This window comes from Lytechinus variegatus, chromosome 1, assembly GCF_018143015.1.
Source record: "Lytechinus variegatus isolate NC3 chromosome 1, Lvar_3.0, whole genome shotgun sequence".
NCBI classification, from domain to species: domain Eukaryota; kingdom Metazoa; phylum Echinodermata; class Echinoidea; order Temnopleuroida; family Toxopneustidae; genus Lytechinus; species Lytechinus variegatus.
The window spans coordinates 42,523,855-42,544,238 of NC_054740.1; the positions used below are offsets into that span (position 1 = coordinate 42,523,855).

The 20,384-nt window shown below is 36.2% G+C and overlaps 1 protein-coding gene across 1 annotated transcript; it reads left to right on the forward strand.

Moving 5' to 3' along the window:
* Positions 1-1,646: 1,646 nt before the first annotated feature.
* LOC121414455 (lengsin-like) lies at positions 1,647-6,148 on the forward strand. The gene is made up of 2 exons (XM_041607639.1): positions 1,647-1,830; positions 4,105-6,148. The coding sequence occupies exon 2, from the start codon at positions 4,114-4,116 to the stop codon at positions 5,452-5,454; it is 1,341 nt and encodes a 446-aa protein (XP_041463573.1). The 5' UTR covers positions 1,647-1,830; positions 4,105-4,113; the 3' UTR covers positions 5,455-6,148.
* Positions 6,149-20,384: the final 14,236 nt, after the last annotated feature.

Here is a 20,384-nt window from a genome sequence, read left to right on the forward strand (position 1 = left end):
CACATTTTGAAAACCGTTCCGCGGCCCCTGTATTGTGACATATCATCATAGAGGTAGTATCCTCTACAACAGTTGTTAGGTCAAATTAAAATTTGAAAATGTTGGTGGCTCCCCCGATTATAGGCCCCTCCCCCATATTTGAATTTGTGCCTTTTAAGAAATTGTTTCAGGCGGCGGAGCAAAGTTGAAAGTGGGGGGGGGGGACTGGGGAAAGGGCATCTTTTCTTTCGAAAAACGGATCCTTCTCAAGTGAAAGGGACACAGAATACGTTGAGGAGGCATTTTTTTTTGGGGGGGGGAATGGGAAAGGGCACTAATTGGTATAAAAACGGTTCCTCTTCCTATAAAAGTGGCACACATTACACGTTCATGAGGGGACTTTGGGGAAAAATTATACGAGAATTAGGGCACTTGGTAACACCTAAAACAGGAGGATTGAGGCACGTACGGTTCGTGAGGGGGGGGGCATTTTCTTGCGTAAAAGGGGCAATTTTTCAGTGCTTCAAAAAGTGTGTGTGGGGGGATTGTACCGACCCCCCCCCCCCCACGCCACCTCTCTCAAGATCGCCGCCCTTGCTAATGATATTCTATAAAGAGTACGACGTACTAAACTCATAACGAAATGATCGATACTTCAAAAGAAAATCCCCGATCCAAAGTATATCTCTAGATCTCAAAAGAGTTTGGGACTTGGAGCATTATCGTGGTCCATTGAATCGCGTAGAATTTGTGGTAACCTGATGAAAAAATTCGGCTGCCTATTAGATTTTTGAAAAAGCGGTATAGATTATGTTGTTTGGAGAGTAGAAGCGGTAATAGCAGGTGAAAATGTGATGTGATATTAAGCGGTAGAGTTGGGGGCGTTAAAAAAATCTGCAATTCCAGGGGTGCTGCCTAGCAGGGGCGTCGATCCATTTTTCAGATGGGGGGGCAAAATCAGGAATCAACGTTCCAAAGGCGCTCGATCGTACAAAACAAACAACCTCACCCACACACACACACACACACACACAAACACACACATAGGCACATTATATGTATATATATTAGGCCTATATATGATTCATGAGATACAGACACGTATCTCACCAACAAATTAATGCGAGCGCGAAGCGCGATCTGAAATTTTTTATTATACTGATTTTAAAATAGGAAAAGGGTACCTGTTTACTGTTTGTAGTAACTCATGAGGAGGCATATAATAATGCGAGTGCCGAGAGCGAGCTGAAATTTCTTTATATTCTGACCAAGCTTGAAGCATGCAAACTGAAAACGGGACTTTTATTCACCTATTTAATCATGAAAAGTATGGTTTTTGCTACAAAAATGATGCGAGCGCGAAGCACGAGCTGAAAATTTTGATATTTAAATCTGAAAAGCGGATCGACGTCATTTTGATCACGATTATTAATTGTGTATCTCAATCTCGCTAGCTGAACATTACAATCTTATTTTATTTTTGCACATCCGGAATTATTGGGGGGGTGGGCAAAACAATACGTTTGCCCACGGCCCTCCCCCCCCCCCCATATTTTCATTGGTGGGGCGATCGCCCCCCCCCCCCACCCCCAAGATCGACGCCTCTGCTGCTGGTGAATAGTACAGCAACCCGTATACCGTACACGGTATATCTGCTTGCATATCGCTTTGTATCAGCATCATCGATCGAACAGCTAGTTTCACACGGGTCACTCCCATCCCATCCTGGCTTGGAAAGTTTGAGATTCTTTTCTTATTGTCCATTTTCCAGCTGCGGATTTAGCTTGGGCCTCCGATCTTGTGTGTCGATTGTGAACAGATTTTAGTTTCAGCTTGAGTTTATAGATTTCTGTAAGTATGAAAATTGGTAACAAACTTGAGTCGGAGCTCTGCCGCCGAAAACGAGGCGGAGCTTCTTCTATTAAAAATCCAGGGACAAACGCAGCATTGGAGTTCCCCATGCCCATCATAACTTTGTTCATTGAATGGGTGCCCCACTCATTCAATGAACAAGGCTGCGGCAGCCTGAACACAGTGCACTGTGTTCCCCAGTGTGTTCCTAACTCAGAGTCAGACCAGGGAGCTGCCTAAAAACTTTTCACAGCCCGTTTCACACTAGGGTATGCGACTCGTCATGCTCGTTGCGATCCGAATTTCAAATTTATTATGATATGGATAGATCTATGTATTACAGATCAGAGTTCAGAATAGTGCCAGTGGTAGGATTTTTTAGTAGGCCTAGTACTAGAAGTAGGATTAGGAATACTGACACTAGTACTAGTCTAGGTACTGAGAAATGAAAAAATTCAATATGGTACCGTATGCCTAACAAATTCAGTTCCAAAATCGAATCGACATCATCAGCTGCAACAATCCGATTTGGATTTGGACTATACTCTGAAGATAGGGCTTGCTGTGAAGTAAAAATATTAGTTTTCCTAACAATATGTCAAACTTTAAATGAAATGATTTTAGTTCTTAAACTTTCATATTCCAATGCAAAATGCGATATCTTAAGAAATCTAGTCGCACCTGATCGCGTAGTGTGAGACTAGCCTTGAGGACTCCATGAAAAGTGACAATGTGACATTCCAGAAACAAGTCTTGAATTAATACACAAGAAGTGGTATAAATTCTTACAAATCTTTAGTGATGGTTCGAAGTCTCCTGAAACAGGAAAAGCAGCAGCAGCATTTCATGTACCCTATTACAAATATATAGCCTAGGGCCTACATGTACATTCAACATTGTCTAATAGATCAGAGCTTGCAGCGATGTTCTTATTGTAGCATTAAATTGGTTGAACCAATTACCCGGTCTTTTATATGTATACAGGAGCGGTCATATTTTGTGATTCACTCGGCGCACTAGAGGCAATCAAAACTAAAAAAGAAACTTACTTTGTAAATGAAATCCTGTTACATGTAATGTATACACAATTGTATAATAAAAGAATAACAGTGTATTTTTAATGGATCCCAGGTCATTGGGATATCTGGAACAATGAGGTGGTGGATATTGCAGCCAAACAAGGTTTACGGTACAGCCAAATTGATGTAAATAACAAAATTAGTAAGCATGAATCAAACTGCATTCTTAAAACGTACTTTACACAAATGTGGCAAAGAAAATGGGATGAAACACTATCCACTTTGAAGGACATTCCAAAATTTTAGTTTCGAAAACTTTCAAGTTTCAAATGTGTTTTAAACCAGAGATATAGCACATCTATTTTACATTGTCTCCAAAAGAATAATATTGATCTTAACAAGAATAGACGGCTTGTCAACAACCATGAAACAGGTCTATGCTTATTCTGTGCTGTGCCGGAAACAACTCTCTATACTATCTCACAAAATGTCCTGAATACTCACAAGAAAGGGAAAAGCTCTTGCTTGAAACAAATAAAAGTGAATTGAATATAAAGAGATCTCTCAATTCAGCAGAGTACTCGCATCAAAAAGCTTTGGTATCCTTCGTAAGAAAGACCTAAAGATTCACATAGTACATGCAGGCTTGAGTACATGTATATCCAAGTCATTTTAACATATTGTTAATTGAAATAATTAAATGTTGTATTTAGTTCCATTCATGTATGAATATTTTGTTTGATGACTCAAGTTGGGAAAATAGAGCTGCCAAGTAGTACGATTTTTCCGTATGGTATTTCATACGGAAATCAATTTAAAATAAGGCAGTACGCTTTTTCATAATAAAATACAGGAAAAAACAAATTAGAGAAGAAAAGGTATAGTGAGTGATTGTATTACCGACCGGCCTTGTATTACCGAACGCGCGCATCAGATATGTCAGAAAATAATCAAATACGCTCAAACCTTTTCAACATCCTTTCAAAGGGAACTTGAATAGAAAAATGATCAAAAACACAATTTCGAAGTCTTTATATCCTCAGAACAATGAAATATCGTCAAAATAGCTCATCAGTGACTTTGTTGTTTTCCCGACTTTTCCCATAGAAAACACACGTTCGGTAATACGATACCTTTTCTTTTCAGACGACAGACGCCACGCCATGGCATACATGTAGCTCATTTGGCCCTTCGGGCTGGATGAGTTAAAAATGACAACCCTGGAATAGAACTCATTTCTTCACCTATTTTGCAGATCACCAAGATGAGTCTGAACCAAGTACTTGAGGAAATTGAAGAGAAGGGGATCACCGGCGTGAGATTTGAGCAGACTGACTTAAATGGCGTGGCCCGGTCTAAGCTGATCCCTTCCCGCCACTTCAAGGACAAAGCAACTGGAGGGGTGAACTTTTATTTGGGGCACATAGGAATGGATGTCCAAGCAGGGGTTATTCCAGGAACTGGATTTGCTGAGGAAGTCGGATACTGCGATGCTGTCATGTTTCCTGATTACAGTTCATTCAAAGAACTTCCATGGGCAGAGAAAACAGCCCGTATTTTGGTTGAGCCGACTTATAAGGGCGAGTATGTAGCTGCCCATCCAAGGGTTGCGGCCCGCAGACAACTGGAGAAGCTGAAGGACTTGGGGTATTCCCTGTTTTCTGCTCATGAACATGAGTTCTATGTTGTGGATAAGGTCACCAAGAAGCCCATCAACAACGACATCAATATTCGATCCACTCTGAGAATGTTTCCTTTGCGGAGGTTCGTCAAACAGGTTATGGAGGACATGCCCGTTGCTGGTGTTGATATTGAACAAGTTGAATCTGAATACGGTCCAGGACAGGTTGAGATATCCTACAAACCAGCCTTTGGGATCAGATCTGCAGACAATGCTTTCACTTTCAAGACGGGTATCAAAGAGATTGCACTTCTCCATGGCTTTCAAGCTTCCTTTATGTCCAAGCCTTTTCTTAATCAGAGTGGATCTTGTACCCACTTCTGCCACTCCCTTTACCAAGCGGATGAGAAAACACCAGTTTTTTACGATGCCAACAGTCCCATTGGTCTTTCGGAGGTTGGCCAGAACTGGGCTGCAGGAATACTTGCCCATGCTCCTGCAATCGAGGTTCTCATGGCTCCAACAGTAAATTGCCTGAAGAGAGTCGGAGGTAATTTTTGTCCAGAAAATGCCACCTGGGGAATGGACAATCGCACCACAATGCTTCGCATCAAGGTCAATGGCGACAAGGGCACCTACATGGAGAACCGTGCCGGAGCCGCTGGTGCTAACTGCTACCTGGTGCTGGCTGCAACCGTTGCTGCAGGAATGGATGGCATCATCAACAAGTACAGGCTTCCTGCAGAAACTACAGGCTGTGCCAACAATCCGGAAGATGTCCCACCAAAGACAGCTGATCTGCCGAACAACATGGAAGCTGCTCTGGAGGCTCTTGTCAATGATGAGGTGATAAGAAATGCATTTGGTGAGGATTTCATCAAGTGTTTCAGTGCTGTGAAGATGCACGAAGCCAAGTTAGAAAAACAAGCTTTGGCTAAAGGTCAAAAGAATTGGGACTTTGATTTTTACTTTGAATACCTGTGAAGTAAAAATTTCCGCAAGTTTTGATACATTACAGCGTCGTGGGGTATCTCGGTATCAACCTATCAATTTTCATTGTATTGCTTAAAATGCTTCTGACAGTTTGGCCAGTAGAGTTATGGCTTTATGGGTTGATAGGTCAGAGGTTTCTCAATTGCACTGGATGATAATTGTACTTGCAAATCAGCTTTATTTCCCAAGCTGATATATTTTTCATAGAATTGTAGGCCAATATTGGACAACTTGTTACTTGTATTGTTGTAAATGTTCAATAAAGCCTACTATTAACATAGTCTTTCCATTAACCATTGTATTCTAATTCATTAACAAAACTTTTTGTTATGTTAAAAAAGCATGTTTCTTTCATGTTTCTTTTTATCAAAATTAGAAGCCCCATACTGTCATACTACTAGTGGATTCTGCATAATGTACACAATAGTGATGATAATAATAATAATAATGATAATGATTATTCTTACTATATGTGATATTAATATTTATCATCAAGTGCATTATGGGTAAGAATGGGATTGCGTGAGGTTCATGTTCATGTCATGTTTTGAATGGTTCTCACATGCACTGAGGGTGTTTGGACGGTAATACTGTAAAGAGTTTGGGGGCAAGTACATTGTACAATGGTGAGAAGAATGTGGTGTATTATTTGTTTTATATGACAGTGATGTGTGAATTCTTTTCATTTGATAAACATTATGATATATACTATCCATCCTTTGGATAGGATGTTAAATGGAGGCCCCGTGTAGAGGAGAGACACCACATTTGCACGTCAAGAACCTACTGCACTATTTGTACTATGTGTACATAAGAGTTGGGGGAAACCCCAGTGTAGTGGTCCCCCTGCACTCCCCCAGTCAGATATATCAGGAGGAGAGACTTGCTGGTCAGAGTGGTTCAGTTCGCTTTTCACCACCCAGACACAGGTGATGCCAAACAAATAATAATAATATAAACCATCCTCATCTCAGGACCACTCATCACCGATCAGTAGTACACAGTAGGACAAATAAATGACCAGTTATATGCATGCACACAAGTACTCAATTTAGACCTCAGATGATGGAAATAGAGTAAATAAAACATTGACTCTAGTGACATGTAGGGGTATAAAATAGGCATACTACATTGTAGATCCAAATATGTAGTTCAAGCTTAATATTTTATTTTAAATATGGATCTTTAGCGAGCTCCAGGGTGATTTTCACCACTCCATTATCATTTATGAAAACAAAAGGTTATACACAATCTGGTAGTAAATACCAATGACATAACTGTATAAAGAAAATTTTAACTTGAGACATTCTATATTTGAGCATTTCCAAATTTATGTAGTCATGGGTATTGTAAATGGATATATGATGTAATTACATGGAATTACATGTATTCAAGAGTATATTTTTATACTTATTATGTACATGTATTTTATACTACATGTAACTAGTACAGTATGTGTGTCAATTTATGTCATTTTACATGAATACAGAATCTCAAGTTGATCATGAGGGAGTAATTCCATTTCCAATCAGTCAGATAATAAATGACCAAATGAAGCTGAAACCACAAAAAAATAGGCAAAAATGAGAATGGAAGTTTGAAAGTTTTGAAGTTCTAAGTGAATGAGACAAGGAATAAGAATGTACTTGTAGTAGATGTTTGAAAAATGAAATCATGAAATTTGTGAAAATCTAACATTTATAAATTGTGTTAGTTGGCTTTGGCAAATGGTAGGGACAACCCTCTGATCTCTCTCTTTCTTTTTCCCCATCTTTCTCTCACCAATTTGAAGTTACTTCCTACAAAAGAATGGCTGAATAGAAATGTACAAGTGGTACACTAGTTTGAAATACTGAAATGAAATGTAGAACAATTGCCAGCACTAAATGTCCTTTCAGATTATTTAAATGCACTGTTTTCTGTTTTTACTTTAATAGCATTGTTTTGTGAAAAGTAGTAAGCAGTAAAATCAAGTCTCTGAAATTTGATAGCAAGAGATTCTGCCATTTGATACCCAATTATATTCATTTATTTTATTTTGTATTCTTTTAACATGGTAACCTCATCAGTAGTAAGATATTGTTTAACTTGGGGTACTGTATGATATATATATCACTCATGTATATATATATTTTTTTAAATACAAGCATTGACACAATCTAAATGGGAAATACATACTCATATAAAACACCAGATGGCATTTTCAGATTAATAGCATCTCGTAAAATGTACCATTTAACGAGGCCGCCATCATTTTAGAGCTTAACCGCTCACGATGGAGGTCTCTTGCATTCGTTTAAACTGCTATTTTCTTTTAATTGAATATTGCTTCTTGTTGATATTTGTTTTTCATTGCTTTATTGTTTTGTAAAACTTAATTGTATCACTGAGATGTTGTGTTGCATATTTATCTTGAATGCAGAAATAAAATAAAATAAAATCATTCAATCAATAACAGAAAAATTGTAAAGGAGTTTAATAGAGCAACATGTACCCTAGGATGGTATAGAGGGATAGTTCTGAGGAAAGTTTAGAGATATCATGCACAATGGATCTGAGCTCCATTTTTCTAATATCTACAGAAGGGTATAACAGATTTTACTGATTCATTCTTGCAGTCTACTACATGTACGACTGACCTACATGTACTAGTAACCTTGGAAATAATAATTGATTTCCTCTGAATAATAGTCTAGTATTATGGTAGCTCAAAATTATTGTATTTTAAAGGTAACAGCTGCATGGAATCCTATTGCATTTGAAATGCAAATAACCACTATTTCTTCCAAGGGGGGGGCAGTTAAATAGATTGCTGTACACATACATGACCAAAAACGTGTTTAAAGGGGTGTTTTTTTTTCAGTTTTGGACAAGGGCCGCGCCTGCACTTGGGTTATCAAAAACACTTATTTTTAGAAAAGGGTGGTTTTGAAAGACTGGTCAATTAATAATAATAATAATAGGTCCATTTATATAGCGCAGCTACTATGTGCATATACTCTACTGCGCTTTGATAATTGGTATCATATTATTACCCCGGCTGTAGCTGAGCCGCCATATTAATAAGGCGCTAAAGCGTTCAAGGAAAAATCCTACCGGGTACCCATTCACCTCACCTGGGTCGAGTGTCAGTCACGGGGTCAAATGTGTCTAGGTTTTTCTTTTTCTTTATAAAGACTAGCCAAATGTGTTTAGGGTATGTTTTTCCCAAAGCTTTTTTCCTGGGGTCGTAGTCTGGCGACAACTTGTTTAGGTGGTGTTTGGAAATAATTTGGTCTCTCATGTGTACAGCAAAATATTTGACTGCCCCCCCCCCCCGGCATTTGTTGTTGAGCATTGTTTTCTAGACCATAGCATCGATGTTCCATGTTTTGAAACATAGTTTAGAATACAGTACTTTACAGAGTGTCCCGGGCAAAAAAGGAAACAGAAGTTGTTTTTTTTTTGGCATGGTCAAATGATTTTGATACAATATTCTATATACATAATGAAGATAAATTTTGAAACAAAATATGCTATTATGATATTATGCATCAATGAGCAAGAAGAGTTTGATACTTTTGATTGCCAAAACTGAGTTGTGCAGAAAAAACGCCAAGATTCAAATACATGTGTTCATCAATTTCTGCGCAATTCATTTCTTTCATGTCTCTGCTTTTTTTTATGTTTTAATCTGCTATGCTTGACCGATCAACTATTGTATTTGGTCTCTAATTAAGGAGAAGATTGCACTCGTAATATTAGTAATTTCAAACCTAATTATGTTTGATTTTTATGTATATCCCTGAAATGGGTTATCTTTTTTTATGGGACAAACTGTATAAGCTAACCATATGAATAATTAATTGGAATCTCTCCAGATTTAACCCCTCTTTCATGCCTAATTCCATTGGGGATGAATCATACATGTTGTCAATCACCAGTCGTGATATATCATTCATCTGATTGTGGACTTAATCTGAATGATGTTTTTGAGCTTTACATTGTAAATTCAGAACATTGCATTATGATGTATACATCACGGTCACCATAGATAATATGCATTGTGTATTGCGAAGCGTCATACATCAGTGTTTCTAATGAGGAGCGTTAATCCATAGAACTTGCCTTAAAAGTTGCTAAAGTTGAAATTTAATCTTCTTTTGTTTTGAAAATTGGCAGCAATCATTGATATTCTATTTATTTTGGGGGTTGGGGCCAAGCGCGAGTGCACACACTACCACTCTATACCCAGGTGTCAAATCGGTAACCTTCATGTACTGTGTATGGAAAAGAAAGCCAATGTTCTGCATTTATGAAATTGAGTTTGAATGCTCCCCAGGGAGGGGAGAATGTTTATATACCTACAGGCAAGAGACATTCTGATGTTTAAGTTGTAAAAGCAGAATACAGTATTGATATTATTGTTAAAGGTCAAGTCCACCTCAGAAAAGTGTTGATTTGAATCAATAGAGAAAAATCAGACAAGCACAATGCTGAAAATTTCATCAAAATCAGATGTAAAATAAGAAAGTTTTGCTTATTTTTAACAAAATAGTTATACATGTATAAACGAGCCTGTTACATCCAAATGAGAGAGTCGATGATGGCACTCACTATTTTTATGTTTTTTATTGTTTGAATTATACAATATTTCAATTTTTATGAATTTGATGATTAGGACCTCCTCCTTGCCTGAAGCACAAAATGTTGAAATAATAGAATTCCACGTATTCAGGGAGGAATGAAACTTCATTTCACATGACAATGATGAGAAATATTTCACATTTCATATAATTAGATACAAAAGAAATAGTGAGTGAGTGATGTCATCAGTTCCCTCATTTGCATACCGACCGAGATGTGCATATACATGTAACTGTTTTGTGAAATGAAGGGAAACTTTAAAATGTCATAACTTATTTTACATCCGATTTTGATGAAATTTTCAGTGTTATGCTTGTTGAATTTTTCTCTTTTTATTCAAATTAAGTTTCTGTTGGGGTGGACTTGTCCTTTAATATTATTATTATCATCATCATCATCATTATTACTCTTCCTTTATATGGGCCAAGTGTGCAAAGATGGCTTGATTTGACATTTGCAGCATTTCTGACAAATTTCTAGCAAGCCATCACAGTAATGTACATGTATGGTATTAAAAAGTAAATGTAACTCTATCAAAATTATGTTGGGTAAGTAGTTAAAGGTATAATTCCCATTCTTTCCAAAGGAGCTGGTACCTGCATGAAATGCATATATATCAGGGGAATATTCAAGGGGAAATAATTATGATGTAAATTTTGATGCTTTAAACACGTGCAGTCAGTGATCATAAATTTCACTTACGGAACTATTCAGCATGAAATTCGGGATTGGAGAAGGGGGGGGGAGTCCCAAGCTCTGCCAAACTCTCATTGGACTGTAAGCTAGAGCTTATTTATTAATTTTGCTCCTGCATTTTGTACATACAGTTTATATGGTTGAAGTTTTCGGTATCTAGTCCAATTTGGCCTTTGTGTGGGAGGGAATCTAATTTCCCTCAAAGCCATACATCATGTAGAGCAAGGGGTACTCACAAAAGTCGCATGACCCCCTCCTTCCCGGCAAGGACCAAGTCACTTCAGTTGCAAAGGCTTGTTGGCCAAACTTGACCATTCTGTACCTGAAACTCTAGAAATGTAGAGGACAGCCTCAGATAAATCTCTATTTTATCATTCTTGACATAAGCAGCAGCCTTCTCTTGTGCCTAGTAGAAATAGAATCCCTTTGGGAATTAGGTGACTGTTTTTGGACAATATCCTCCCTTAATTCCCCAGATTGAAAAAGAATCCGATCAGGGACCAGTCTATAGCTAGATTTAATTTTTCAGTCTAATAGATTTGAATTCAACCTTATTCGCTTGAAAATTTTTACCCAATTTTAGATTGGTCCCTGACCACCATCTGTTAGCTTGAAATTTAGGAATGATCTTACTACCATAGCCATGATAATATAAAATCATGGAGAGAGGTTATATCTCCTTGATAAAATACAACCTTTTGTCTGTGGTTTACTCAATTTCCCCGGGGGCCTGTCAAATGCATTGCTGTACATATGCGTGACCAAATTATTTTTCCAAACAACCCCTAAATAAGCTTTTCGTAGTCTTTATTTACACATTTTGGCCCCTAAACAAGTTGTCACAAGAATAGGAATCCCGGTGAAAAAACATACCCTGAACAACACGTTTGGCTGGTCTAAAAAAAAAAGCATTGGAAAAATAAACATACCCTAAATACGTTTGACCCCGCGATTGACCATTGAAAAAAACACCCTTTTCTTTGAAAAACTGTGTTTTTGATACCTTTAACGAGTGCATGAGCAGCCTGTCCAAAACTGAAAAAACACCCTTTGAACCCTTTTTTTTGTCACACATGTGTACAGCAATATATTTGACATCCCCCCCCTGCCCTGGTCAATTTCTTTTTCAATAGGCACAGGCTCATCCAATTGAGCTAATTACTCTACACATCTGTTGAAATGATTGAGTTTTGAGAGACAATTTGAAGAGTTCGGTATTGTCAATTGACATATTAAGTCTGCACTTGATGACACAGCCCTGCAATTAATGTCTGTATTACCTGAAATGCTGGTACTTTATGGTGTACTGGTAGTGGTATGAATTAATCTGTGTTCTTCATATCATGCACCTCCATTGTGCTTAATAAGAGGCTTGCTAGTTCACTTTTAAATACATGTACATGTAGCTCGGGCCACAAGGAAAATTGAAAAAAAAAATCAAGCAGTATTTAACTGAATGGTGATCCTTTAACGTGCAGGGAAGAATTGGAATTAATCAATAAGACTATAAGTGATCTATCAGGAAAAGTGCAGTACATGTAAGTCTGTAGCCACTTTGAATGTGATGATTGCTTGGTTGCAATTTGTTGGTGGATATAAATTTGTTGGACCAACATCTGGGAATTAAGATAGTGTGACACAACTTTCATGCATGTCCGAGTCAAATGCACAATTTGTCTTGGGGTATCCTCTTCTACGAGACGCCCCCCCCCCCCCTCACCACCACCTGAGTACAAAGATTCTGTTTGTAGATATTTAAGCAGTTGCATCCCAATGCATTAGTTTGCCCACAAGTCAGAAAATTATGAAGAATTGAAAAACCTGTTTGTGTTGGTGAGATTTCTGTGCCCCGACACTTTTACAAAAATCCTGCATCTACCAAAATTGCTCCACTAGTTTATACATTGTATTCAATCTACACGTTGCAGTAGAATCCATGTTAAACCATCTGGGTTGGGTTATGTGCACATTGTAATCAATGTACCATGTCAGTATTTGCTTTTATTTGATGAATTGGTGCAGACAAAATCAACATTCCTCTTAAAAACCTTCCTCCATTCTGCCATGGAAGTGCACAGTGAAAATTTGAGAGATGGACTTGTATGTGTTGTCAAATGCAGTAATTTGTTCAAAGAGGTCATATTTATGTATTCCTATGAAGTGTGTTTATGGGGGATGATCACATTTTTTTTCATAGCATTTCAATACTGTTCAGATATTGTATGTAATATCATTCTAAAGAGGGGGAAGTGGAGCTATGGTAATAAAAATGTTGGTGCACTGTGAATTTCGTTTTTGCCAGTAGCCAATAGGACATACAATGAAACTCGCTAAATCAAAAAGATGTGTGTAAAGTTACTCAAAACCGTAGGAAAGACACGATTCTGGAAGTCGAGTATATTTGTTTCGTTTTAGCTATTTTCTTAAAATGTACGGAATATATGAGGTGTGATATATTTTCAAGGTTAATCATATCTGTATATAAGTTCAATGTTTTAGCACAAATGCAGAAGTTTGTGAAGTAAATATTGACCATATATTTATTGTATTTTCCTTATGAGAAATGAAAAACTGTAATATATAAATGCAATTTGCTTGAAAACATGACAACTATATATAAATAACTAAAAATCATGAAATGGATTGTAATTTGATGATCTTGAATGCAAATATCCTTTTCTTATTTGGCCTCAAATATGGAGGAAGGAACATGATTTTCAGGGAGAAAATTCCATTGGTCTTGAAAATGTTGTCATAGAGATGTACATTTATAGGTATTGTGGAGCATTTTGACCCAGAGGACCAGTTTCCTGACTTGCAATCTGAGGGTCATGCATTCATATACCAGCCACATGTAGCCATAGAGGCTGTTCTCACTACGTTCCTAAAACTAGTTTACTGGAAACTAGTTTAACGCGTAGTGAGAACGGTCAAAGCGGTCTTGGAAGCGATCTTCCAAACCAGTTTGGAAAACCACCTCGCGATGTAGTTTTCAAGATCGCTTTGCCTCGCTAAACTGGTTTTAGCGTAAGTGAGGACACAACCGTTCTTCAGGAAGCGATCTTCACACATTTTGAGCGCGCTACTCCACATGACAGGTGTAGAATGCCTATGCTGCGGTTTCGAATTTCGCATGAAACGTGTCACCCCACTGAGAGCATTTCCATAGCAACAAGAGCGCTTTACGTGAAGTGATTTTGAAATCCACTTTCGTGTGATCAAGTGGGAACGCTAGCAAAGCGATCTTCCAAAGTGGTTTCCTGAATCGGTTTCCAGTAAACTAGTTTTAGAAAGCGTAATGAGAACAGCCTCTAATATCCTTCAAGGAGAAGTTCACTCTGAAAAAAAATATTGTAACAAAAGAAGGTAAAATGATAAAAAATATTGCCAAAGTTTCAAGAAAAATCCATCAAAGAATTAAGTTATTATACTTTTTTTTTGATTTGTGACGTCATATATGAGCAGCTTTCTTACATATGGTATGCTGAAAAATCAATGAAATGTAATTTTATCTGAAAATTGAATATGGTTTTTACTGTACCTTCACTATGTCAATGGGCAAATAATTTCACACACGTTCCTACAAAGAAAACAATAATGAATCATCACAAACCATTAATAAACTGACATTTATGCATGTTATATATCGTAACATATGGGGCAGCTGCTCTTTTTAAAACGTCTAAAATCCAAAACTTAACATTCTAATAACTAAATCTTTAATCGATTCTCCTAAAATCTTCACCAATATATTTTATTATTTTTACAACAAACTTTTCTTCAGGGTGAACTTCCCCTTTAACAAGAAATTGGTCCATATTCTTTACCACATTTGGCACTCCATATTCAAGTCGTTTGTTAAACTCATTTGTAAGTTCAGGAATGGCTTTTTGAAGCACCCCCACATATCATTTGGAACTCCATAATTCCATTCATTTGTAAGGTAAGCCAAGTAGATTTTTCACGATGGCTTCCTTAACCTTCATAAATCTACTTTATACACAGTCCTCTTTCTACTTTTTAAAACTATGTTGCTGCTTTTAGAAATAAATCGAGCAAATCTTGCATTAAAAATGGTAGAGATTTTCAAATTTTGTTGTCAGAGTACACTGCAAGAGTGATAAGAATTGCTAATTATAATGGGACAAATGATTCTATGAATGAAGCTTACATTTACATTGCAAACTACATATGTTGATTTGATTCATTATTAACATTACTCAGTCTTTTAAAGGAAAGTTGTACGTATTGTTACGGTAGTTCATTGTTATCTTATACCTCTCGTATAGACTTTGCACAAATTATCATTATGAATTCCATTACTTTGGTTATTTTTTACCGTGAAACTTGTGAAGACATGAATTTGCTTGTGTGACTGTGTTGCATATTGTATATCAAGAATATCTACAAATGTGTATATCCTAGGACAGGCCGCACAGAAATGTTGTTAGCGCTAACAGAGGCCATGTTACAACAGGTAATGTGGCAGCGATGCTTAATGTAACAACATTGCATTACACATTGAACTAAATGTTTTGACTTCACAATCCAAAAGATGTACCGGCAGGTGCAGGTAAATTGTTTCAAATAAAACAAATATATATGTTAACATGTAATGTAGCTCCAGTGGATTAGTATCAGAACTCTGAAACAAAGGATTATCGCTTCAAATCCATGCATTGGTGTAATTTTTTTCAGCAAGATATTGATCCGTATTGTACATGTATTGCACTCTTCCCAAGTGGGGTAAATGGGTACCTGGCAGAAATATATTCCTAGAAATGCTTTTGCGATATATAAAGGCTTCTTTACTAAAACCAGTGTAATGAAATCCAAATCCATGTGGAAGCATATACAGATAAATGGTACATGATATGTGCTTTACAGCAACTGAATATTAATATTTTCACAGAAACTGAATATTACTATCATTAATGATTAGATGACAGAACATTTTGATTATGGTCATCAATCATTCATTTCTCCTCTATTAAGATTAATTTACATTAGTTAATACTTTGCTCCAAAATTGATGCCAATTTATCTTAAAAATCTTGAATCATTAATGATGAGCAGATGTTTTGATTTATTGATTTCCATTACAATTTACTTTTACTATTCACTATTATACATTTTTTTTCAGTTGGTACATGTATTGTATAACGCAATTTAGTCATTATCAGAATGTAATATTATTACATCAAACAAACTTTGTTTATCTTATCATAATTTGATTACTCTTTTTGTATTCAATTGTTTACTGGTGAAGTTTGTAGGATTAGTCCTTCAAAAGTTCAAACATTTTTCTTCTTTTTGAAGGGGGGGGGGTGCAAGTTTTTAACAATAAGACACCTTTTTGCACAATGAAACCTTTTCTTAGTATGCATTGCAGGATATTTATGTTGGCTTATTTAATTAGAATTTCCAATTGTTTGAATTATCATGCCTTTTCTATTATACATTGCATATATGCTCTCAACATTCTGAGCTATTAATTACATTTCCAAAGTAACATTCCAAAAATGTTTTATATGTATGTCAAGGTCTGATTATTAAGAGAACATTCTAAACAAATGAATTTGTTAAATCAACATTTGAACTGTTGGAGGAGTGAGAACAGAACCTTTTCTAAATTGTTATAATCTAACCTTGCTTTAAGCTGAATCCAACATTTTAAGTGTTGGAAACTAACCATTATTAGGTGGTTTCAGACCGCCTCGAAGTTCCAGGTATTCTCTGATCAGAAAATACCAGGTATTTTGGTAATGTGAAAGCAAACTACGAGTAATTTCCCCGAAAGAAAATACCCGCTAAATAGTAGGTACTTGGCGAAATTACGAGAACTTTCGCGGGGATTTTCCCAAGGTCGCAGGTATTTTGGCGATGTTAAAGCAAATTACAGGAACTTTTAGCCCAGCGTGTCGTTGGGCGCTGCGCCGTGGGTGGCTGGTGATTTTGAATCTCGCGCCTTGCCTGCTTATCAGACCATACTGCTCATGCTTCTAACTTCAGGAATTTATCCCGAAGGGTACGTTTCAGGGCTTTGTGAATGCAGGATTAATGGGTATTTTTCAGCCTAAAAAGGTTCTCGTAATTTAACAGGGATTCTTGCGATCGAGGCAGTTTGAAACCATCTATTGTGGTTAAGTGGTAAATAAAGCATTTTGAAAGGTTTCACTCCAACCTTTCAATTGCTGATTGAATATTTTATCTTTTTAGATTAAACCATCAACTGAGGTGACATACAACACACCACTTGTGTTGATAAACATTCAATTTGAAATTATAAAAACAATTTTTTTTTAAGATAAATGTAATTTATCTTAATATTTTTCTTTTCGAACAACATTAAGATAAATGTAATTTTTCTTAATGTTGTTCGAAAAGAAAGGTGATTGTGTAATATCTTTTTTCCATTTGTGCCATAAGACATGTAAGATTTTATAGATATTAGAAAAGTAGAATTTATCTAAATGTTGTTAGACAATGAAGGTGATTGCTTATAATATATTTTGTTCCATTTGTGCCAAAAGAAATGTAAGATTCTATAGATATTAGAAAAGTAGAATTTATCTTAATGTTGTTAGAAAATGAAGTTGATTGCTTATAATATATATTTTTTTTCATTTGTGCCATAAGACATGTAAGATTCTATAGATAGAAAAGTAGAATTTATCTTAATGTTGGAAAATGAAGGTGATTGCGTGATAATATATATTTTTTTCATTTGTGCCATAAGACATGTAAGATTCTATAGATAGAAAAGTAGAATTTATCTTAATGTTGGAAAATGAAGGTGATTGCTTATAATATATATTTTTCCATTTGTGCCATAAGACATGTAAGATTCTATAGATAGAAAAGTATTCAATTTGGATATGAGCAAGAATCACCATACAATGTATAAATCATAAGAATAATATAAAAAACTGAGCATTAAGAACAAATCTATTTTTCAAAATTTAGAAAATTGTTACAGCAATACTAAGGACAATTGTAAAGTACGGTATTTCAATGTTCTAGAAGTTAGGTAATGGAAATATTTCCTTTGTGTAATCAATTTCTTTTCATTTGTGCCATAGAAAGCTAATTCTAATAAAAGTCATGTTTTATAACTCATTCCAAGTTTCCAACTGTATTGGTTATTTTATTGTTGTGGTAAGGCTGTGAGAGTATGTATAGCGATCATTTACCTGTACAAAAGTTTTGGAGATTTAGGTGGTCTGATGGACACGGTTGTTAGATTCTTTCAAGTATTCCAGTAACAGTGAAATAAAATAGTAATAATTGTGTTTGTATCAGTGCGTGGGGGTATTGGAGTTGTAACTATTTGTTTTTCCATATAACATTAAAGGGATGCTCCGGGCTGAAAATAGTCATATCTAAATAAATAGAGTAAAATTCACAGAAGAAAATGCTGAGAATTTCATCAAAATCGGATAACTAAGTTATTGGATTTTAAAGTTTATCAATGTTTTGTGAAAACATTTATATGCACATCGTCATGAATATTCATTAGGTGGGCTGATGATGTCACATCCCCACTGTCCCTTTTCTTAAGTTATTACATGAAATCATAAATGTGTCATTTTTTCATACATGATTATGTAAATGATGTGTCTCTATTATGATGAAAAAAGTTGTGACAAATAACTAATGCACTTAATCAGTTGACAATCCAATTGTTTTAGTTCTTGGTAGAAAATTTTTGAATAAACCTAATTTCATATGATAAAATACAAAAGAACAAGTGGGGATATGACATTAGCCCACCTAATGAATATTCATAAAGACATGCCTAGAACTGTTTCAACGAAATAATGCAAATATTTAAAATTCAATAACTTTGTTACTTGTTATCCGATTTTGATCAAATTTTCAGCATTTTGCTTTGTGAATTTTACTTTATTTATTGAGATATAAATATTTCCAGCATGGACCTCTAAATGGTCCAGAAAATGAATGCCTGTATTCTACAGCGATCATCGATCATCTCCTCCTCCTCCACCCCCTCCCCTCTCCCTCCTTCTCCTCCATTGTCCTGAAAGGCACATGTCTCGTTCATGGATCATCAATAGCGCCATCTCTCATCATATTTCGTGTATATTATATTATAACTGGGCGTTGTGGCGTGCGCCTGTAATCCAAGCTGTGGGGAAGTTACAAATTGATACAGAGGTTCGGGGTTCGAGCCCTGGTCACGTTCTTCCGATGGTGACATTAGAGGTCTGTCCCAGACGTAAATAATCGTATTTGATTGACACACGTCTGACAAAACTCAAATACACACACGATAATGATTTTTTTTTTCCGTCGGGTTTGGTTTGAAATGGTTTGAATTATTTCCAAAAGTGCTTTCTGTACATCATTAAAGAAACATGTGTGCTACAATCTCAAATCTATGATCGGAATCTACTCTGTAGTGTCAAAACTGCAAGATTTTTTTTATTAAATTTGTTATCTTCCCAAAATTAACCATATTTCTGGCATTAGAACTTTTAGGGCCAAAATGTTATTTCCGATTTCCAGGCATTATTTTACCAATCTGACACGTTTCTTAAAAACCGAAACCCCTAATTTTGCGTATAATTAGATTTTCCATGATTGAACTCAAACAATTAACTTAGGGATGAAGCTATGAGGGGCAGTGACAACCGGTCCCCATATTTTTCAAGGGGGGATAAAAAGTGAAAGAAAAGAAAAAAAATGATTGGTCGTGAAAATCTGTGTTACCCCTGTTACTCCATTAATTCCAAAAAGGTTCGTCTTCTCCCCCATCCCTTAATAAAATATCCCGACTCCGCCTCTGAATTAATAGTACGTGAGTGAAAGGTAATTGAGAAGGAGATGGGATGAGGGCCCGGCCGGGGGGTCCGGGGGATTGAAGGGAATGAGAAAGATTGGGGCCGGTGAGGAAGGGGGGATAAAAGTTCCCCTCGTGAATGATTAAACCCATCAAATTTTGAAGATGCATTATGAAGAAATGAATAATCAATTCAGAGGCAAATATTTTTTTATATATAATATTTCAATATTATTTCTTCCATAATGTTTATTGCAGGCCTATAATAGCACTACAGCAATTTCGATGATAAGCGATGATAATATATATATATATATGTATATATATATTGGCTTCGGTAAGGTAACAAAACAAAATATGCTGAAGATAATGCTTTCATTGGCAATAAAGTTTTTACTGTTTACTCGAATTTTCTCAACATTTAATTAATATTTGAGATTTCATTAATATTTGCTCGATTTCACTTCAGTTTTTATTATTAAATTTTGTGTGAAAGCAACTATATTGTGGCAGGGAAATGGGCTCGCTCGCTTCACAAATCCCCCCCCCCAAAAAAAAAAAAAAATCACCGGCTAGGCTACTGGCCTACAAAACGTATAATCCTTCAAAAGGTTTTCATGACTCCATTGATATTGGGATGAATACTACTTTCAACAAAAAATCTGATGTGATGACGAGTCAAATTATGGAAGTCTAAATTAATTTGTGAGTTCAAATCTTACTTTCGACTGATCGTTGCTTGTACTACTATTAAAATACAAGGGCGGCATCACCTAGGATACGGGGACGGCGCGTC